At 50.3% G+C, this 22,779-nt stretch overlaps 1 protein-coding gene across 6 annotated transcripts; it reads right to left on the reverse strand.

The window, feature by feature from the left end:
• Positions 1-104: 104 nt before the first annotated feature.
• On the reverse strand, positions 105-21,211 carry SLC25A44 (solute carrier family 25 member 44). 6 transcript variants are annotated; one of them, XM_054672507.2, is made up of 5 exons: positions 20,870-21,043; positions 18,933-19,093; positions 14,655-15,292; positions 4,862-4,989; positions 105-2,636 (listed from the first exon to the last, which is right to left on the reverse strand). In XM_054672507.2, exons 3-5 carry the CDS (start codon positions 15,277-15,279, stop codon positions 2,445-2,447), a joined length of 945 nt encoding a protein of 314 aa, XP_054528482.1. In that variant the 5' UTR covers positions 15,280-15,292; positions 18,933-19,093; positions 20,870-21,043; the 3' UTR covers positions 105-2,444. The 6 variants fall into 6 exon arrangements, with proteins under 6 accessions (XP_054528482.1, XP_009432476.1, XP_003308551.1 ...); XM_009434201.4 differs by having other exon boundaries at positions 4,862-5,013; positions 20,870-21,014; XM_003308503.6 differs by lacking the exon at positions 18,933-19,093 and having other exon boundaries at positions 20,870-21,211.
• Positions 21,212-22,779: the final 1,568 nt, after the last annotated feature.

A 22,779-nucleotide genomic window follows, 5' to 3' on the forward strand; every position in this document is an offset into this window, starting at 1 on the left:
AGCAGGGCGGGGGCGGGGAAGTCATCGGAGGCTGAGGGTCGCGGGGAGGCGAGGCTCTGCGCGGTGGGATGTCCGCGACCGGAAAAATACGCGCAAGCCAAAGCTCGGGGGCTCAATAAAAACTTTTAATTACATTTCTGAGACTTCGTACAGTGCAACAGTGAATATTCACTGTTAATTTTCACAAGAGTCCATTTCATCAAACGTTCAGAGAGTCTGCCTTTTCATTCCCTTGTTCTTCAGTGCTCCAATCAGGTTTCCAGTCTCCCAGAGGTTTCTTTTAGTTTTGATTACCGACCAAAACTCCAGTTTAGGGAGAATGGAAGTCCACCGTCCCATCCCCACCAAAACATATTTCAGTCAAACCCAATCCCAGTCCCTAAAGAATTAGGAAAGTATGGGCCAAGGGTCCCTTTAATTATACACACATCACCCTTAAAACTGCGTGTGTGTACGAGAAATAAAGAAAAACACAAGAGGGGCTGTAAAATACTGCACAAGACAACAAAACAGAAGGAAAGTCTTGGGGGAGAAACACTAAGACGCGAGCGGCAGGATCCTACCTCCTGTCCGTGACACTCCCCATTGACACCTTCCCCACTGTGCCATGGCGGGGAAGGACTAAAGTCGAGTCTCTAGGGTCTCTAGAGGTCTTGCTAGGATGAGCTTAAAGAGATGGGGTGAGGGTGGGGGGAACTGCTTCCATTATATTTGTGGTTCTCAGGGTTAAGCAGTGAGGAGGGGCAGGAAGATTCAGAATGATCGGTGGGTCCAACCCTTTGGATGTGAACATTCCTGGATAGAAACTGGAGGACTCTCTTGACAAAGTGCAGGAAGGGATAAACAAAAATAAGATCAAGTGAAATGGGAAAACCCTCAAAGAGATCAAGATGGGCAGTGGTGGTGGTGAAGGTAGAGAAGCGGTTTTCAGAACCTGTTCTGGCCAAGGTGGAAGAATGTGCGGCAGCCATGAAGAAATATCAAGGCTTCAGGTAGCTAGCACCTTTCAAATTGGCACCATGGCCTTTCCCAGGGGGTGGGACCAATAGGGTTTGGAGGATCATCCAGGTCACACGTCTCAGGTAGAAATGCAGGGTTTGACATGCCTTCTCTATTTGCTGCACCTCTCTACCTGCAACACAGGCTTGGGGAGAGTAGCGGTAGGGAGGAAGGAGCACTCCTCTCCTAGCTCCTGAGGAGAGCATCAGATAATCTTGGCAGTATCAGGCTGGTAAATGCAGTGGTCCTGGTATTGGGTGACTTTCTGAACTGCTCTTTATGTTCTTCCAGCATTCCTCCACAGCGTACCATGACTGGGATGACTACGCATCCAGTGATGTGGATCTTAGAGATCACCATAGTGAGACAACACTTGTTGCCGTAAGTCTGAGTGATTGGGGTATTTATGTGTATGTCATGGCTGCCTGGGGCAGAGAATCTCCCCACTGCCCTCTCCTAGGTTTGGCTCTGCTGGCCTGGGTAATGTGCTGGGGAACACACGCCCACTTGTTGCCTTCTAGATCAACTACTTTCTCAACCTGACTTCTCAAGGTAGTGCTCCAAGTCCAGTGCACCCAAGACAGCCTGATCCACTTAGAACTGTGCCCACCACGGGAGTCCTCTGGGCCAGGGGATGCCCCAGCTTAGACTCTCCTAGGGCTCCTGAGACTGAAGGGACAGGGAACTGGATTGTGGAAAAAGCTACATTACATTTTTCTACCTGTCTTAGGAAGGGGGTGAGCTCTGACAGCAGGATTGGCGCTTTAGCAGGACTAATAGCCTGGTTCACAGATGTTAAAACACACACACACACACACAAAACAAAAGTATCAACATTTCTCCCCAACCTAATAACCCCTCCAAAGAGAGGACGAGTGCTCTGGAGAACCAGAGATTTTTTGCTGCTCCTGCTCCCTGTGCAAATAAGTACCTGGCACCTTAGCCCCAAATGCAGGGAAAAGCAGAGTCATCTAGTGGGCAGCTCGGTCCCAAAATAAAAATAAGCAAGGCTAAGAGATGAAGGGAGAGAGGGTTGATAGCAGCTGCTTGGAGTCTGGGCTGAAAGCCCAAGAGGAAGAACCAGTGGTAGTAAGCAAGCTCTATGTACAGCTCTTCTCAGGGTCTCAGGGACACAGATGGAAGGGGAAGCCAGAAGAAGGGCTGGCAGGGTGGGGGGTGGGGTCTTTAGGCCAGTATCGAATACAGGGACTGAGTGAGGGAGCCCAGCTCAGAAGAGAATTTTAAATAGTGGGGGCAAGGGATCCAGGCGTGGAGCCTCTTCAGCAAGAGCAGTTCAAAGTCTCTATCCCTATCCCAGATAGGCCACTTGGCCCAGGGCAGGGCTGGGTGTGTGGTGGGAGCATCTGGAGAGGGTGCTGTCCTCTCCACTCTGCCCCTGACCCACGGTAGTGTGGAAAACAGCAGGCTTCTCTCCCCACCACTGGTTACCAGTGTCTCGAGTCCACCAGCTCAGGTCGGAGGCTGAGTTTCTTGAGGCTCTCATAGCCCACCACAATGACAATGGTGGAAGGTGTGGCTGAGATGATTCTGGCCGAGAGGCCCTTCATGAGGCCCCAAGGCCCTTCTTCTGCCATCAGCTGTCTGAAGGTCAGGATGATGGAGTTCTTGCCCTCAACCTGGAAAAGTCAACACAGTGGAGGGCCATTGTCTGTAGTCAGAGCCCCTCTGCTCAATCTCCCTCTGCCTTAGGCTAAAGTGGGGAGAACCAGACTCCGACGTCGGAAGGTGTGGATTCTGCTTGTGAGGGATGGTACAGCACAGTGATTTAGTATGAGCCCTGGGGCCTGACTGCCTGAGTTTGAATTCTGCTCCCCAACCTACTAACAACATAACCTTGGGTAATTTACTTAACTCTTTGTGCCCCAATTTCCTCAAATATAAAACAGTGATAATAGTACCTGCACCACGAGGTTGTTATGAGCAAGAAAAAAAATAATATTCATAAATACTAACAAGAGTGGTGGCAGATAGTTAAGTGTACAATAAATGTTAGCTATCATTGATATCATGAGATAATCTATGTAGCTATGAGTCTTCGGACTAGATGCTGCTCTCTGGTCTCAGGGAGGCTGGGTTAAATCCTCTCTGAGACCCTCTGCAGCTCTGCCAGTCTGATTTTGATTCTGATCATTTCAATCCCTTGAAGCCCCAGAGCTGGAACCTTCCTCTCCATCTCTGCCATCTCTCACACACCCCATGAACAAATACAGGCATCTTCCCTATCACACTGAAAGCCTGGCCAAGCAGAAATCACTTCTCTCTTCTTTCTCAACAGTCCCACACCCTCCCCAACCCCTAAACTACACCTTTAGAAACCACTCCTCAGCCCCTTGGCCAATACAGGACAGACTCACTCCTTGTTCATACCTCCCCTTATATGATATGACCTTCACAAGGTATCCCAGCCATGGCTAAGAACATCCCCCGCTTCCGCCCTACCTCCTTCAGCACCCTCCTCCGCACTCCCTTCTTCCTCTCCAATACTCTCTCATGTGACCGTCTCTGCTTCCCTAACCCTTCCACTTTTTCCACAGCCATGTCAAGGACTTTTTCACCTATGCCTCTGGGTCTTTCCAGCCTGGAAGCTCCTCAAAGTAGAGAACTGTCCTTTCCCTTGGATCTCCTCCTAGAACGCCCAGAACAAGGCTCAGGAAAGAATGAGGACTGACCCTGTGCACTTTATTATTTGCAAATAACCAGATGCCAGTGTATTCATTTTCAAATGAGGGGGCATTCTTTCCTAGGAACAAAAATACCTATATTTGTTACTTATCTGCTTCCCAACATCCTGGTACTAGGGAAGCTGATTTTATCTCCAACCTGTTAAGGTTATCTTCCTTCCCTCCTCCCCTCACCATAACCCAGTGACTTCATTCTCTTGTACAACTTTGATTCTCCACCTCAAATCAGACATAAAACTTTATATGGCAACACCTACTATTTGCATATTACATATCATCATTCAGATTCTATTTCCCTGGTCTAGGTGCTGTGTAACTGTCTTTAAGCTGACTGAAGACAACCATTACTATAGGCTTTGTCGGGTTTTGCTGCATCCACACCATAAAATCTGTGAAACCTATTTAAGTCACTCTCATAATCCACAGAGAACTTATGGCCTACTGGAAAAACCAGACAGACTTATGAATTAACTGAAATCGATATTTCTTATAACCACAAACCTGCAAGGTAAAGGAAAGAGTCGTTGATAGGCTATGCTAATAGGCTATGGAATAGGACTCCAGTAAAGGCTGGAAGAAACCAGTAAGATTTCCTGGAGGCATGGGCATGTGATGGAGGAGAGGTATGCAAGGTAGCAGACAGAGTGAGAAGCATTCCAGGTACTTTAAGTGCTGGGCGGGCTTCTTTTATTTATTTTTTTTTTTTTGAGACAAAGTCTCACTCTGTCACCCAGGCTGGAGTGCAGTGGCGTGATCTCGGCTCAATGCAACCTACACCTCTGGGTTCGAGTGATTCTCCTGCCTCAGCCTCCCGAGTAGCTGGGACTACAGGCGCATGCCAACACACTCAGCTAATTTTTTATTTTTAGTAGAGACAGGGTTTCACCATGTTGGCCAGGCTGGACTCGAACTCCTGGGCTCAGGTGATCTGCCCGCTTCGGCCTCCCAAAATGCTGGGATTACAGGCGTGAGCCACTGTGCCTGGCTGTGGGCTGGCTTCTGCAGATGCTAAGCACACAGAAGGGGCTTAGATGTTCAGGAGAAGACTGACTGGACTAGAGGGCCAGGACACAAAGAGGTCAGGGCAACACTGGAGGGCTTGAAGGTCATGCTTCTAATGGCTTCTCCAGGAGGAGGGTGAGGGAAGTGGTCAGTCTTACCTGCACACGGGTTCGTATGACATCCATGGGATTGGTGAGGATGGAGGCAGTGGCTGCAGCCAGGGGCCCCGAGACAGCTTGAAAGACAATGTGAGGGCACTCCTTAGGACACAGGTAGGAGAGCTGCTCTGGAATCCAGGGAAAGACAATGGCTAAAGACACAAAGCACCACCGGTCTGCCCTCACTGTGCTTGCTGCTTCTACCAGGTGGCTTTCCCAACCCAGACAAACCCTCCACCCTTCGCCACCTAAGTCCTATCTTTTATTTTCTCTGCTTCCTTCAAAAAACTATTAAGTCGGGAGAATTCCTGTTTAGATTTAACTAATAGTCACATGTTGACTGATGATAGTAGTGTTGGTTTAACTTGTAATTAAGGTGTTAAGAGTTTAAAGTATGTTCTCGGGTGGCGGCGCCGCAGCCATGGAGGGAGGCGGCGGCGGCGGCGGCTCCGGTGGCTGCGCTGGGAGGCGGCGGTGAGAGGCTCGCACGCCTCCAGCCCGGCCCCGGCCCCCCGGGACGGAGAGCCGAGCAGCCCCGGCTCTGGGCTACGGACTATGGGCGAATAGCTCTGACCACCCGGCGAAGCATGCCGCCTGCCTTGGCCTCCCAAAGTGCCGAGATTGCAGCCTCTGCCCGGCCGCCACCCCGTCTGGGAAGTGAGGAGCGTCTCTGCCTGGCCGCCCATCATCTGGGACGTGAGGAGCCCCTCTGCCTGGCTACCCAGTCTGGAAAGTGAGGAGCATCTCTGCCCGGCCGCCATCCCATCTAGGAAGTGAGGAGCGCCTCTTCCCGGCCACCATCCCATCTAGGAAGTGAGGAGCGTCTCTGCCCAGCCGCCCATCGTCTGAGATGTGGGGAGCGCCTCTGCCCCGCCACCCCGTCTGGGAAGTGAGGAGCGCCTCTACCCGGCCGCGACCCCGTCTGGGAGGTGAGGAGCGTCTCTGCCCAGCCGCCCCGTCTGAGAAGTGAGGAGACCCTCCGCCTGGCAACCACCCCATATGAGAAGTGAGGAGCCCCTCCGCCCGGCAGCCACCCCGTCTGGGAAGTGAGGAGCGTCTCTGCCTGGCAGCCACCCCATCCAGGAGGGAGGTGGGGGTCAGCCCCCACCAGGCCAGCCGCCCCGTCCGGGAGGGAGGTGGGAGGGTCAGCCCCCCGCCCGGCCAGCCGCCCCATCCGGGAGGGAGGTGGGGGGGGGTCAGCCCCCCGCCCGGCCAGCCGCCCCGTCCGGGAGGTGAGGGGCGCCTCTGCCCGGCCGCCCCTACTGGGAAGTGAGGAGCCCCTCTGCCCGGCCAGCCGCCCCATCCGGGAGGGAGGTGGGGGGGTCAGCCCCCTGCCCGGCCAGCCACCCCGTCCGGGAGGTGAGGGGCGCCTCTGCCCGGCCACCCCTACTGGGAAGTGAGGAGCCCCTCTGCCCGGCCAGCCGCCCCGTCCGGGAAGGAGGTGGGGGGGTCAGCCCCCCGCCAGGCCAACTGCCCCGACCAGGAGGGAGGTGGGGGGGGTCAGCCCCCCACCCGGCCAGCCGCCCCGTCCGGGAGGTGAGGGGCGCCTCTGCCCGGCCGCCCCTACTGGGAAGTGAGGAGCCCCTCTGCCCGGCCAGCCGCCCGGTCCGGGAAGGAGGTGGGGGGGTCAGCCCCCCGCCCGGCCAGCTGCCCCATCCGGGAGGGAGGTGGGGGGGTCAGCCCCCCGCCTGGCCAGCCGCCCTGTCCGGGAGGGAGGTGGGGGGGTCAGCCCCCCGCCCGGCCAGCCGCCCCGTCCGGGAGGTGAGGGGCGCCTCTGCCCGGCCGCCCCTACTGGGAAGTGAGGAGCCCCTCTGCCTGGCCAGCCGCCCCGTCTGGGAGGGAGGTGGGGGGGTCAGCCCCCCGCCCGGCCAGCCGCCCGGTCTGGGAGATGAGGGGCGCCTCTGCCCGGCCGCCCCTACTGGGAGGTGAGGAGCCCCTCTGCCCGGCCACCGCCCCGTCTGGGAGGTGTACCCGGCAGCTCATTGGGAATGGGCCATGATGACAATGGCGGTTTTGTGGAATAGAAGCGGGGGAAAGGCGGGGAAGGGATTGAGAGATCGGATGGTTGCCATGTCTGTGTAGAGGGAGGTAGACACGGGAGACTTTTCATTTTGTTCTGTACTAGGAAAAATTCTTCTGCCTTGTGATCCTGTTGATCGGTGACCTTACCCCCAACTCTGTGCTCTCTGAAACATGTGCTGTGTCCACTCAGGGTTAAATGGATTAAGGGTGGTGCAAGATGTGCTTTGTTAAACAGATGCTTGAAGGCAGCATGCTTGTTAAGAGTCATCACCACTCCCTAATCTCGAGTACCCAGGGACACAAACACTGCTGAAGGCCGCAGGGTCCTCTGCATAGGAAAACCAGAGACCTTTGTTCACTTGTTTATCTGCTGACCCTCCCTCCACTGTTGTCCTATGACCCTGCCAAATCCCCCTCTGTGAGAAACACCCAAGAATGATCAATAAAAATAAATAAATTAAAAAAAAAAAAAAACTATTAAGTCTCAGGCCCTTTCCAGGAGTCATCTTGGTGATATCACCCATTTATTTTGATTGATTTTTTTTCTTTTGAGACAGGGTCTCTCTGTGTCACATAGGTTGGAGTGCAATGGCATGATCATGGCTCACTGCAGCCTCAATCTCCTGGGCTCAAGCAATCCTCCCACCTCAGCATCCCCAGTAGTTGGGTCTATAGGCTTGTGCTACCATGCCCAGCTAATTTTTTAAAAAATGTTTTGTAGTGCCGGGCGCGGCGGCTCACGCCTGTAATCCCAGCACTTTGGGAGGCCAAGGCGGGCAGATCATGAGGTCAGGAGATCAAGACCATCCTGGCTAACATGGTGAAACCCCGTCTCTACTAAAAATACAAAGAAAATTAGCTGGGCATGGTGGCAGGCGCCTGTAGTCCCAGCTACTCAGGAGGCTGAGGCAGGAGAATGGCATGAACCTGGGAGGCGGAGTTTGCAGTGAGCCAAGATCGCGCCACTGCACTCCAGCCTGAGCGACAGAGCAAGACTCTGTCTCAAAAAAAAAAAAAAAAAAAAAAAGTTTTGTATAGAGAGTCTCACTATGTTGCGCAGGCTGGTCTTGAACTCCTGGACTCAAGCAATTCTCCCACCTCAGCCTCCCAAAGTGTTGGAATTACAGGTGGGAGCCACTGGACCTGGCCAACATCATCCATTTAAACAGGACAAGATTCCTTGGAGAGGGAGATTTCAAAATTTGCTTGCTGACTCCTTTCATCTGATGGGCAGAAAATCCTTCCTGATGTAAAAGCCTTATGCCTCTTGCCCTGTTCCTCCCAACTCATAGGCTAGAAAAGCACACACTAAATATTTGCTTCTATATGCATTGAGTAACTCTGGTAGGATACATTAAAAACCAGTGACATGGCCAGACAGTGGTGGCTCAAGCCTGTAATCCTAGCACTTTGGGAGGCCAAGATGGGTGGATCACCTGAGCCCAGGAGTTTGCAACCAGACTGGACAACATGGTGAAACCCCTCCTCTACCAAAAATATAAAAATTAGCCGGGCATGGTGGTGCGGGCCTGTAGTCCCAGCAACTTGGAAGGCTGAGGTGGGAGGATCACCTGAGTCCTGGAAGTAGAGGCTGCAGTGAGCCATGATCATGCCACTGTACTGCAGCCTGGGCATCAGAGTAAGACCCTGTCTCAAAGAAAAATTAAAGCTGGATGTGGTGGCTCACGCCTGTAATCCCAGCACTTTGGGAGGCAGAGGTGGGCAGATCACCTGAGGTCAGGAATTTGAGACTAGCCTGACCAACATGGTGAAACCCCGTCTCTACCAAAAATACAAAAATTAACCGGACATGGTGGTGCACACCTGTAATCCCAGCTATTCGGGAGGCTGAGGCAGGAGAATCACTTGAACCTGGGAGGCAGAGGCTGCATGAGCTGAGATCTCGTCACTGCACTCCAGCCTAGGTGACAGAGCAAGACTCCATCTCAAAAAAAAAAAAAAAAAAAAAATTAAAAATGAAATAAAAGCTAGTGACACTGACTGTCTCTACAGAAGGGAACCAGGTGGGTAAGGAGCCTTTTCGTTGCATACTACATACCCTTTCTTAACTTTTGAATTTTGAAACATGTGCATGTTTTAAAAAATAAAAACAATATTAAAATAGAAAGTCACATCCTACAATAAGCACTTTTCTCCAGCCTATATCAAGAAAGAAAATTCATCTTTCAAAATGCTAATGAAGATAGAATGGTACCCAGGTTAACCCATCCCAGTACCACTGAGAAGTCTACCTGCAATTGAATTTTCTTTTTACTCTCTCTGAAGGTGAAAGACAACATGTTCATTCATTTATTCAACAAAGATTTATTGAGTGACTACCATGAGCTGGTCATCCTGGATCCTGAGGATTTAACAGTAAATAAAAGAGCCTCAAATTCCTGTGCTTAGGAAATTTATATTCTAGTGTGAAGAGATAATAAAAAAATAAAAAGCAAAATACACAGCTATGTCAGCAGGTATGTGCTATAGATAAAAATAAAGCAGGAAAGGGAGATAGGGAGGCCAACAGTGGAAGGGAAGGGGTTGCCATTTTATTTTTTATTTTCTGAGACCTCTCAGGGATAAAGGATGAAAGCCCATTCCAAGAAGGTGAAGTCTGAGCAAAGACCTGAAGGAGACAGTGCAAGCCACATGGATCTGTAGACAGAGCTTTCAAGGCAAGGGATAACATCCTATGCAAGGGCCCTGAGGACAAGCATACAGCAAGTGTTCGAGGGGCAGCCAAGCCCAGCACCCTGGAACAGTATGAGTAAGGGAAGGAACAGCATATGAGATCCAAGAGGTAAGTCACTTAGGGTTTTCTCTTCTATAGTTCAGTTATCATACCTTTTAAGAATTTTTTCCTCGGCCAGGCGCGGTGGCTGACGCCTGTAATCCCAGCACTCTGGGAGGCAGAGGCGGGCGATCACCTGAGGTCGGGAGTTCAAGACCAGTCTGACCAACATGGAAAAACCCCGTCTCTACTAAAAATACAAAATTAGCCAGGTGTGATGGCGCATGCCTATAATCCCAGCTACTCGGGAGGCTGAGGCAGGAGAATCGCTTGAACCCGGGAGGTGGAGGTTGCGGTGAGCCAAGATCACACCATTGCATTCCAGCCTGGGCAACAAGAGCGAAACTCCATCTCAAAAAAAAAAATTTTTTTTTCCTCATGCTCCTAGTTTTAGTAGTTTGTGGCCAGGGAGAAGTAGGGAGGTGGAGGCTGGCAGGGCAGAAGTGAGAGCTTCCAAGTCTCAGCTGGGATGGCAGAATTCCCTAAACCTCACCAGAACCACCTCTCCCCCAGTTCTTATATACTCTCTTCCCCAGAATCAGCATACAAACAGAAACAAAGTGAACTGGTGGCTCAGCCTCACTGGTATCCTGTTTCTCCCAAGAAAAAGGCATTTTGCAATCATTAAACTGTAGCATCTGGACCGGGCATGGTGGCTCACACTTTTCGAAGGCTGAGGCAGGTGGATCACCTGAGGTCAGGAGTTCAAGACCAGCCTGGCCAACATGGTGAAACCCCATCTCTACTAAAAATACAAAAAATTTGCCGGGTGTGGCAGCAGGCGCCTGTAATCCCAGCTACTCAGTAGGCTGAGGCAGGAGATTTGCTTGAACCTGGGAGGTGAAGGTTGCAGTGAGCCAAGATCATGCCATTGCACTCCAGCCTGGGCAACAACAGTGAAACTCCGTTTGAAACAAACAAAAAAACCAACTGTAGCATGTGGACTGGCACTGCCTGCCTCCTTGGGCCTGTCTATTCTGGCCTCCAGGCCTGTAAGCTACAACAGGATCCAGATTCCAATTTTAATCATGCACATATGCCATTTTCCTGGGGCTTGGGGAGAAGATGAAACACAAAAGCAAGAAAGTGGTAGAAATAACTCCATGTCAGACAGGGCACGGTGGCTCATGCCTGTAATCCCAGCACTTTGGGAGGCCGAGGCAGGTGGATCACCTGAGGTTGGGAGTTTGAGACCAGTCTGGTCAACATGGAGAAACCCCATCTCTACTAAAAAAACAAAATTAGCCGGGCGTGGTGGCTCATGCCTGTAATCCCAGCTACTCGGGAGGCTGAGGCAGGAGAATCGCTTGAACCTGGGAGGTGGAGGTTGCAGTGAGCCGGGATCATGCCATTGTACTCCAGTTTGGGCAACAAGAGCAAAACTCCATCTCAAAAAAAAAAAAAGAAGAAGGGCCAGGCGCGGTGGCTCATGCCTGTAATCCCTGCACTTCGGGAGGCCGAGGCGGGCGGATCACGAGGTCAGGAGATCAAGACCATCTTGGTTAACACGGTGAAACCCCGTCTCTACTAAAAATACAAAAAACTTAGCTGGGCATGGTGGCATGTACCTGTAGTCCCAGCTACTCGGGAGGCTGAGGCAGGAAAACGGCGTGAACCCAGGAGGCGGGGCTTGCAGTGAGCCGAGATCGCGCCACTGCACTCCAGCCTAGGCAACAGAGTGAGACTCTGTCTCAAAAAAAAAAAAAAAAAAAAAAAGGAAAGAGAATGAAAGAAGGAAGGGAGGGAGGGAGGGAGGGAGGGACTCCACATCTTTCATTTTTCTCCATTAGTCATTCAAGAAACATTTAAGAATCTCTTATCTACCAGGCAAAAGATGAACTCAGGCTGACTTGGTTTAAGTCCCACTTGGCTAAGACTGGCTTGACTCTGGACAAGTATTTAATGATATAAATGAGTATTTACTTAATAATAGATGCCAGGCACCATGATAAGTACCAGACATAGAACAGAGACATGGACAGGGAGATGCCTTCATGGAATTTATATTCTAACTAAGGAGCTGGGAGTTGGGGGTAAAATAACTGCAAATTATGACAAGTACTAAGAAGGAAACAAGGTGCTGAAATATAAAACAGAAAGAGCCCTCTTTCCAATAGAATAAAGTCCTTTTCGCAAAGGTGACATGTAAGCTGAAGCCTGAAGCATGAGAAGGAGCCAACCACATAAAGAACAGGGGAAAGGGTGTCCGGGCAGAGAAGAGTATCTGCAAAGGCCTTGAGGCAAGAACAGAGCCTGATGTATACCAGGAACTGAGGGAAGAGCAGTGAGGAAGAGCAGAGTGGCACAAGGTGGGGCTGGAAAAGCAGACAGGAGTCAGATCAATAGAGATGTATAGACCATGGAAAGGAAAACTGATTTTATTCTAGATGCCGGTAAGGAACCACTGGCAGATTTTAAGCAAAAAGGAGTAGCAAGAACCAGTCTATTAATTCAAAAAATATTTACTGAGCAATTAAGTTTCACCAGACCCTGAGCTAGGTGTTGGGAGGTACAATAGTGAACAGAAACGGACATGATCCCTGTTCTTATAGACCACTTACATCGCAGGGTTATTGTGAGATTGGAATTATGAGATATACAAGCCCTCACACAGAGCCCTGGCACACATGGGCATTCAATAAATGTTAGTTTCCTCCCCCTTCCAAGAACCTTTCCACGTAGCAGAAGAGATAGGGCACACACAAATCACATCAAGGCAAATGTATAACTGCCTTAAGAAAGATTCAATGTCATGGGGATGAAAAAGGGGAAAGATCACTTCTGGGTTTAAGGGTTACATGGAGAGGAAGGAAGAGGAGGCAATAAGGAGCACTTAAGGTAAGTCATGATTGCGCCAGGGGTAAGCAAACCTGGGAGGCATCTAGGTAGAAGGGTGGCAGGAACAAAACACAGTGATAGGAGAGGTGATGTATGGTTGAGGAATTGTGCACTACCTGCCCAGGCTACAGCACAGACTGCCTATACCTAGGGGAGAAGCAAGAGATTTCACTGTGAAGGGAGGCTGAAGCCAGGCTGAAGAGTTTGGATTTTATTCAGTAAGCAGTGGAAGCCACTGAACATGACAACGCGAGTTGAAAAGGTCAGTCCATTAGAGATGTATGTGATGGACGGGAAGGAAGAGAACTCAGGAGGGAACAGCTAGAAAGCTGATGCAGCAGTCTGGGAGGAAGGTAACAGAGGCATGGTTTCCAGGGAAGGCAGCAGGAATGAAGAGAAAGTTGGGAGAGAAATTCTAGAGTTACCAGGACTAGACATGGGGACAAGAAAGAAGGAGTGGTCAAGCACAATCCCCAAGACTTCAGTCTCAGTGAACTGAAGAATAACAAGGCCACTGACTGATGAAAGTAAGTCAGAAAAAGTCAGAAAAGAGAGCCAGCTTGGGATGAAGACTAGTTAATTGAAGAAAGTTTTAGACATAAGTTGATGCATGTAGATGGAGAAGTCCTACAGTCAGAATGTCTGTCCAGAACTCTCGACAGGCTAGTCTGAGAATGGAAGTAGAGATGATGGACACGTCAGAAAAATGCAGCTCTAATTGTAAATGCAGTCAAGTGAGGAGAGAAGGCTAAAGACAGACTCCAGAGAAAATGCTCACATTTCCTGGGAAGCTTTTTTAACATTAAAGGGTCAGGGTAGAGTCCAGGAACCTGACTTTTAACAAATACCCCAGAGGAAACATTGTGCTAAATAGAAGTAATAGAGCTAGCAAAAAAAGAAGAAAAAGAAGGAAGAAGAAAGGAAAAAGAAGGAAGAAGAAAGAAAAAAGGAAGAAGAAACGAAGAAGAAGAAGAGGAGGAGGAAGAAGGAAGAAGAAGAAAGCAGAAAGAAGAAGAAGAAAGAAGCAATAATCAGAAAAACAAAAGAAGCACCAGGAAAGTACAGAGCCACAGAAACAAAATCACTACAGGTTAAGAAGGCATCAAAATTTTGGTCAGAAGTTTCCAATGGGGTGGGACAGAATGCCCACTACCAAGGGTTGGGAGCCAACAGCAGGGATTAGGGAGGCTGCAAACATAGGCTGCCCTAACGGGAATTTCATGGTTACTCAAAGCTGTGGGTGGATGTCCCAGGGTAGCAGGCACACTCAAGTCCTGCTCTTCAACAATGCACCCTGCCCTTTGAGAAGGCAATCTGGCAGCATGTTTATGGAAGCCCTCAAAAATGTTATCTTTGACTCAGTAACCCCATTTCTAGGAAATAGGAAATACTTAAAAAGTAAAATGTCTTATGAACAAAGATACATTACAGGAGTGGAGAGGTTCAAGGTTATATCACACCTTGAATTTAAAATGCTGAGGGGCTGGTGTCTCACTCCTGTAATCCCAGCACTTTGGGAGGCCGAGGCGGGCAGATCACGAGGTCAGGAGCTCAAGACCAGCCTGACCAACATGGTGAAACCCCATCTCTACTAAAAATACAAAAGTTAGCCAGCCATGGTGGCAAACGCCTATAGTCCCAGCTACTCGGGAGGCTGAAGCACAAGAATCGCTTGAACCCGGGAGGTGGGGGTTGCAGTGAGCCAAGATCTCACCACTGCACTCCAGCCTAGGTGACAGAGTGAGACTCCATCTCAAAAAAAAAAAAAAAAAAAAAATGCTGAGGAAAACATCCAAGTCAAAAGCTCACTATTACCCATCAGATTCATCTTCAAATCCTAAACATCCCATGGCTTTTGTCCTCCCCCACGTTCCAGTGACTCCAAAGCACACAGAGCGTATGCTGCACACTGTTCTAGTCTTTTTACCTGTCTGCTTCCCTCACTACATTAGAAGCTCCTTGAAAGTATAAAAACCATGTTTTATGCATCTTTAAATCCTCCTGGATTCAAACATTTGCTGAGTGAATGACCCATTCCCCTATTAAATCTCACCTCCACTCTAACATGCACAAAGCAACAGTATCTCAGCCCCATTAGAAATCCCACCTTCCTCCCCCACTGTCCTGGCCCCTGCTTACCTGCATAGAAGTGATAGAAGGGCCACCAGACAGCACTGTTTGGGATATAGGTAAGCAGTGAAGCCACATAGCCTCGATAGAAGCCGCGAAGTCCATCAGCCTGCAGGATCTGCCTGATGATGTCCTTGGTTTGGCCAAAGGCAACTACCCCTTGTCCCTCTGGGTTCCCCCGCACCTGAAAGCGGCCCATTTTCTCACCCTTGCGTTGCATCATCAGGTGCTGGGAGACTACATCAATGGGCACTGTGATGCTCTGGGCCACAAGGGAGGCTGAGCCACCAGCCACCAGTGATTTGACTGTGTTACTCTGGCTGTAGTCAGCTACAAACTTCCGGGTGAGCTCATAAGTGGTGACATAACACTGGCCAGAGATGAGGGTGAAGGTATTGACCAGGAACCCTCGGTAGAGGCCAGTGATACCATCTGCTCGCAGGATCTTGATGAAGGCATCGAAGGTCCCATGGTAGAGGCTCTTCCCCTTCTGAACTTGCAACCGGGTGCGGATGAGGGTGAATGGGTAGACACTGACACGGATCATCATTGTCATTGCCACACCAAACACGTAGAACTTCTTCTTGTCCAGGTGTTCCCACTCGATGATCTGGATGTTGCGTTTGTCCTCCATGGTGCCTGAAGACCTGGGATTTGAGCAGCATGGAGGGATGTGAAGAAGGAGGGTGGAGCTTTGTGCTTTCCCCTTCTGGCTGGGCTCTGAAGGCCCATTCTCAGCCCTCATCTCCTGGACACTCACCTGCCCAAAGCTTGGACTCCACCCAATCTGGCTCTGTCAATCCCCACTTGAGTCTTCTTTCATAGATCCCCTTCTCGGTCCTTGGCCAGGCCTTCCTTACTCAGTTTCCCTCCTCCAGAAATTGTCCCTCACTTCAATGATTCCCCTGGCTCCATGGCCTCCTCAGCTCCCTACCCCAGCTTACAGGATCTTCTATCCGGACTCTCTGCCTCTGTCTGGGCCCTGGTATCACTACTCTGGCCAGGAATCATTCTTTTTGTCCGGCTCACCCAAGCAGAGCTCAGGATGCTATGGACAAACCAACTACCTGGCAGGATGCAGGGCCTTTAAGCAGGTGAATGGGACATCACTAAGTGACATTTGGGAGGCTCCTGAAGGCTGAACGGGACTGTTCCCGTTTTGATGCTCCTGGGCCTACTGAGGAGGCATCACCTATGGCCTTGCACCCTCAGCAGGGTGCCTCTGATCGCCACCTACGAACTGACTCATTTTGTTTCTGGTTTCCTGTGCTGGCCTCTCAGAGCTCCCCTGACCCACAGTCACTACATTTATGATACTTTCTCCCGTCTGCATTGGAAGAAAGTATAGAGGAGAGGGCAAGTGGGGCTTTCACACCACAGGGCACCCCCCTCAACCTCCCCTTCCTCCAGCAAAAGGAGTTAGAAAGTCAGGAACAGGCCAAAGGGCAGAGTCCTCTTCAGTTATTAGATAACTCGCTCTGAGAAAAACAGAAAAGAACCACCTGAGAGATAAGTAGTTTCCCTGGAGAGTCTGGGAAACTACAGAGTACAGAACATGTTGGACCCCATGCTTTCAACTCTAAGCATATAAACCACAACCTCAGTCTTAGATAATGAAGGGGGAGAAGTGACAGAGGAGATAGACTCTGACTTCAAGAAACCGTCTGTTCAAGGATACACAGTATCGCTCTGGGGAATGGATACAAGATACAGAGGAAAAGGCTGGACACAGTGGCTCACGCCTATAATCCCAACACTTTGGGAGGCCAAGGTGGGAGGATCACCTGAGCCCAAGAGCTCAAGGTCAGCCTAGGCAACATAGGGAGACTCCGTCTCTACAATATATAAAAATAAGTTAGCCAGGCATGGTGGCATGCACCTGTGGTCCCAGCTACTTGGGTGGCTGAGGTGGGAGGATCACCTGAGCCCGGAAGGTTGGGGCTGCAGTGAGCCATGATCACACCACTGCACTCCAGCCTAGGAGACAGTGAGACTCCATCTCAAAAAAAAAAAGATACGGAGGGAAGGAAACCAGAGTATGTTGATGCACATGTAGCCCTCATGTTAAGTGTATCCAATGCCTAGAATTTCAAACAAAACTAACAAGCTTACTAATTTCAAAATTGTATAAAATCAGGAGCTTCACATTTAGGAAATGTCAAATCAGAGGACATCATTTATTAGACATACTTAGTGGTAATATGATGTGCTCCAGTGTATCCCACCGCTGTTCTGTAAGATACTAGAAATTTTCAGCCAGAAAGGGAGACTGGGAAGATAAATTCCAGGAAATGAGAAGCAGGGCCTCCCCAGACTTTAAGAGAAATCCCAGAGAAAGGAGGTAGCCACATCACAGGGACAACTCTAGGGGGCTGAAACATTCTACACTAGCAGTTCCAGTAGCAAACCTCATGCCAAGCATCTAATCAGAGAACATCCTCAACCACCTTCCCCAGCCAAAGGTCCCAACTCAGGCTTCAGGTAGCTTTTATTCCATGAGAACTGCCTTTTGATTACCATGGAAGCAAGGGCAGCTTTTCAGGATTCCCTGAGCTGGACCGTATAACTTTCGTTAAAATAGGGACTACCTGCAGTGCAAACTGAGTACTTGAGAGCTGAGGGGAAACCTTAGCTTCAAGGTAAGGATTGAGGGAGGTGCACATAACCCGCACAGGATTCCTACAGGACAAAGCAGTTTTTTTTTTCAGACGGAGTCTCGCTCTGTCGCCCAGGCTGGAGTGCAGTGGCGCAATCTCCGCCCACTGCAAGCTCCACCTCCCGGGTTCATGCCATTCTCCTGCCTCAGCCTCCCAAGTAGCTGGGACTACAGGCGCCTGCCACCACGCCCGGCTAATTTTTTTAATTTTAGTAGAGACAGGGTTTCACCATGTTAGCCAGGATGGTCTCGATCTCCTGACCTCGTGATCCACCCGCCTCGGCTTCCCAAAGTGCTAGGATTACAGGCATGAGCCACCGTGCCCGGCCGGGACAAAGCAGTTTGAATGAAGGATAATCCATGTAGATAGTGAAAGAGAGAGAACAATGGCTTGGAAATGAGAAGACAGAAGTCAACTGGATTGGCAAGATTGGAAAATCTAGGCTGTGGAAAATGAGCTAGAGGCAAAGTTCTGCCGTCAAGAGAACCCCAGAACAATGATATGCCACTTGCTGTAGGCAAAGGTGGCCCTCCTCCCCAGCCTCAGCCTGGGGGACCCACTAAGCCCTGTGGGGCAATATTCTCCTTTGAGCTCTTCAAAAGGTGGTCACTGTCTCTTCTGCCCCAGAGTGGCTGCCATCTAGGGTCGCAAGATCATATTTCCAACACCAGTGAGAAGTGAGAAGATACAGAGAAACACCAGGATTGACTACTACCTCATGTAATCCTTACAGTTTAACTTGTGTACAGTTAGACACTTCTGATAAATGAGGAAATGGAGGGTCAGGTAGGTTAAAAGTAACAGGCCCAAGGTCACACAGCTGGTCAATGGAAGAGGCAGATATGAGCCAAGATTTCTCCTCTACTCCACCATGCCTTCTACCTTATGGGATTTGAAGAATTCTCACACAAATCACTGTTTAAAGCCAAGTCATTCCCACCTCTGGAAGGCAGAATTAATGCCCTTATGGCTGCAGGTCACTCAACAGTTAAGCATAAGCTCCTGGCCATGCAGATGCCCAGAGACTTCTTGCAGCTCTGTTCCAGAGAAACCAAGAGCTGCCTCTGCTTTCCTAGTGTGTCTGTGGACTGACCAAGCTTAATGGCTGGCAGTCACATTGTCAACACAGACAAATACAGCAGGGCTCAAGCAGGAGGGCCTCCTGCCAGGCACATGCAAAATGCATGCTCTGCAGGGCAGAGGGTCAGAGCAGCTAAAAGACAGAGCAACCAGGGATTCTGTTCCAGGACCTGGTTTCATGGCACCTTCTCAATTTATCAAGCTGAAACACCAAGTATCAGCATCTCCTGATGAGAAATCCTAAGACAGGATCTGATTTCCCACCTTGTCTCCATCTCTCACATATGCCAATCTATTTTAAACTCCCACAAGGAAGTGGGGACTTTCCGAGGCAGGTAACCCCTACCCAAGGGTCATGCCTTAGAGGGATAAGCCACTACAACAGAAGAGAGGGCACTGCACCCACTCCCTTTACCCCTTCAAAAGGGGCAGGCTGCTCCTAAAAGGTAGGATCTCAACCTGCTCTGTTACATAACTTCCAAACTTCCTGCGGAAATATCAATCCCATTCTTCTTGTTTTACCCTCTGAAAAAATCCTCTTTGCAGATACCTGTATGCAAAGTTCCTCCAGCCTTCCCTTCTCCCAACTTAGTCAGCCCAACTTCTTTAGGGCTCTTTCTCAGACCCTCATGTGCATGGCTCCAATTCCGGATTTTCTTCCACTTTTTAACACTGCTCAGGCACAAATGTTGACGTGCTTCCTCAAGGGACCTAACAGGTGACGCAGAATTAGTGAGCACTTTGTCCTGAAGTAATCAAGTGAAATGTTAGAGGCAGAGCTCTCACTACTGACCCTACCAATGGAAAGGGACAAATAGGCCCAGGGGCATATGCCTCCTCTCCACCTCTACTCTCCTTGTACCAGAAAATTCACATGGGACTGACTATTCACTAGGTTCTGGGATAAGATTCTGGCTCGAGAGAAGGTAGTGTCACCTAGAAGGCAAGGTCATACAACGGAAAGAACACCAGCAATCAGGAGATCCATGTTGAGTTTCACTTCCATTACTCAGTAGTGTAAGACTGGAACCAAGTCACTTCACTGAAATTCAGTTTCCTTGTCTGTTGAATCGGGCTAATAAAGCCTATCAATGCTGTATATGATATGCAACCCCCAGACTATCCGTCGTTCCCAGCGAATGCCGTCCGCTGGTCGCATCTTCCTCCATCTCCACTCGGCTCCCGGTACTGCCGGAACCGGAAATTTGGACTCTGTTATTACCGCCCCCTGCGGGGGACGGAGGATGAGCTGTCAGCGATTCCACCAATGGCATTTGAGCCTTTGAGCCTCCCAGGAGCGAGGATGGGCTGACCTTCCGAGAACTGAGGTGAGGCCGGGCCTATTATCCCAACACTTTGGGAGGCCAAGGCGGGCGGACCACGAGGTCAGGAGATCGAGACCATCCTGGCTAACACGGTGAAACCCCGTCTCTACTAAAAATACAAAAAATTAGCCGGGCGTGGTGGTGGGCGCCTGTAGTCCCAGCTAACCGGAAGGCTGAGGCAGGAGAATGGTGTGAACCCGGAAGGCGGAGCTTGCAGTGAGCCGAGATTGCGCCACTGCCCTCCAGCCTGGGCAACAGAGCGAGACTCTGTCTCAAAAAAAAAAAAAAAAAAAAAAAAAAAAAAATAGAGCTGTAGTACAACTCATGTGAGTTAAGAATCGTGAAGGCATTTTGTTAACAGCAAAGCATTATCATTACAGAAAGTTCTACTGGACAGTGATGCTCTAAGTCCTTGCCACCCAAGGTGGTCCACAGACTGGCATCATGGACATCACGTGGGAGCCTGTTAGAAATACAGAATTTCAGGGTGCACCCTAGACCTGCTGAATAAGAACCAAACTTTTATAATAATCAGATCTTTTCAAATCAAATCATCTTCTACAACTCCTGACAAGACACCCATGGGTCCCCATTTCTCAGCTGGAAACAGGGAATAGAGACCAACATCCTCCATTCCTTCTGTTCTCCCTATTGCATCTGCATCCTGGGAGCTATCTACCACATGAACGTGAATATATGTACATGCTTGCCCACCTGTCCTACTGAATATACATTTCCCTAGGGGAATGCCTGGGGATGCCTCCGAACCCTCCTTCGAGATCATCTCCTCCCTACCGTGGACATGGTGAGATTCCCACCCAGCTTTCCTTTGGTCTTCCATAGGTACCCACGTGATCCCTCATCACAGACACCACATGACAATCCTCTCAAGATACTCCGTGGGACACCCCCTTTATGCAGCCTCTGTCCTGGCCCCCGCACACCCAACTCTGGGTCTTCGAACATGCCCCTTGCCGTGCTTCTTCGCTGTCAGCGAATCTCACGCTCCTCTGCCAGGAAGAGACGCCTCACCGCAGTTGTCCTTCATTCCCAAAACTGCATGGTACCGCAGCCTGGCACCCCAGGCATCCTTTGCCTCCCTGACAAGTGCAGATCCTCAGAGACCTTAGTTGTCAGGGACCTCAAGCCGGCGGCTTCTTACCTTCTCAGACTCCGGCGGCTCCACCGCGTCTGAGGCGAACTCCAAGCCCGGACCTCTAGGCCGCAGCCCCCAGTCTATCCGTCGTTCCCAGCGAATGCCGTCTGCCGGTCGCATCTTCCTCCATCTCGACTGGGCTACCGGTACTGCCGGAACCGGAAATTAGGACTCTGTCATTACCGCCCCCTGCAGGGGGCGGAGGATGAGCTGTCGGGGATTCTGCCAATGGCGTTTGAGCCTTTGAGCCTCCCAGGAGCGAGGATGTGCCGCACTTCCGAGAACTGACGGCCTCCTGGTAGCCATCTTGGATTTGGGCAGTAGCCACGCCTTCTTTACCTTCGTTATGCCCTCAGCGTTAAGGCGCCTGCGTGTTCTGGTTGGGCTCTTTCTAATTGGCGGAAATTGAATCACCAGACGCTTATTGAAGATCCAGTTGTAAATGGGGTCACCTTGTGTTTGGGAGTGTTGGAACCTTTATATTCAAATCAAGGCCGGGCACGGTGGCTCACGCCTGTAATCTCAGAATTCTGGGACGCCGAGTCGGACGGATCACCTGAAGTCAGAAGTTCGAGACCAGCCTGGCCGCCTTGGCGAAACCCCGTCTCCGCTAAAAATACGAAATAAATTAGCCGGGAGTAATGGCGCGCGCCTGTAATCCCAGCTAGCCGGGTGGCTGAGGCACGAGAATCGCTTGAACCCGGAGGTTGTAGTGAGCCGAGATCGTGCCACTGGACGGCGACAGAGCGAGACTGTCTCAAAAAGAAAAAAAAAAGAACAAATCTAATGTGTGATTTTTGTATAACTTTTTCTTCTTTCCTCTTTTTTGTTTTTTAGAGTCAAAATACTACTCTATCGCCCAGGCTGTAGTGCAGTGGCAAGATCATAGCTCATTGTAACCTGAACTCCTGGGCTCAAGCGATGCTGCGGACTCAGTCTCCCGAAGCGGTGGGATGACAGGCGTGAGCCACTGCGCTTGCCACATTTCTCATTATTTATAGAGCCAAAATAGTAGAGGACAACATGCAGCAGGAATCACTGAGGATACATAGCCAATTTTGAAGTTTGGGAACTCAAAAAACTGCAGGAATGGGGGACAACCTGAAGGTGGAGAAAAATGACATTAAGGTGGAGAAAAATGACAGGGTTAGTGGGTTTTCTCCTCGTGTGCGGAGACGAGAGAGTGTAGAAATAAAGACACAAGACAAAGAGATAAAAGAAAAGACCGCTGGGCCCGGGGGACCACTACCACCAAGACGCGGAGACCGGTAGTGGCCCCGAATGCCAGGCTGCGCTGATATTTATTGGATACGAGACAAAGGGGCAGGATAAGGAGTGTGAGCCATCTCCAATGATAGGTAAGGCCACATGGGTCACGTGTCCACTGGACAGGGGGCCCTTTCCTGCCTGGCAGCCGAGGCAGAGAGAGAGAGAGGAGAAAGAGAGAAACAGCTTACACTATTATTTCTGCTTATCAGAGATTTTTAGTACTTTCGCTAATTTGCTACTGCTAACTAAAAGGCAGAGCCAGGTGTACAAGATGGAACATCAAGGCAGACTAGGAGCGTGACCACTGAAGCACAGCATCACAGGGAGACGGTTAGGCCTCCGGATAACCGTGGGCGGGCCTGACTAATGTCAGGCCTTCCACAAGAGGTGGAGGAGTAGAGTCTTCTCTAAACTCCCCCGGGGAACGGGAGACTCCCTTTCCCGGTCCGCTACCGCTAGACCACGGTCCGCTTGGCAAGGGGCATCTTCCCAGACGCTGGCGTTACCGCTAGACCAAGGAGCCCTTTGGTGGCCCTGTCTGGGCATAACAGAAGGCTCACACTCTTGTTTTCTGGTCACTTCTCACTATGTCTCCTCAGCTCCTATCTCTGTATGGCCTGATTTTTCCTAGGTTATGATTATAGAGC

Source organism: Pan troglodytes, chromosome 1, assembly GCF_028858775.2.
Source record: "Pan troglodytes isolate AG18354 chromosome 1, NHGRI_mPanTro3-v2.0_pri, whole genome shotgun sequence".
In the NCBI taxonomy this organism is placed as follows: domain Eukaryota; kingdom Metazoa; phylum Chordata; class Mammalia; order Primates; family Hominidae; genus Pan; species Pan troglodytes.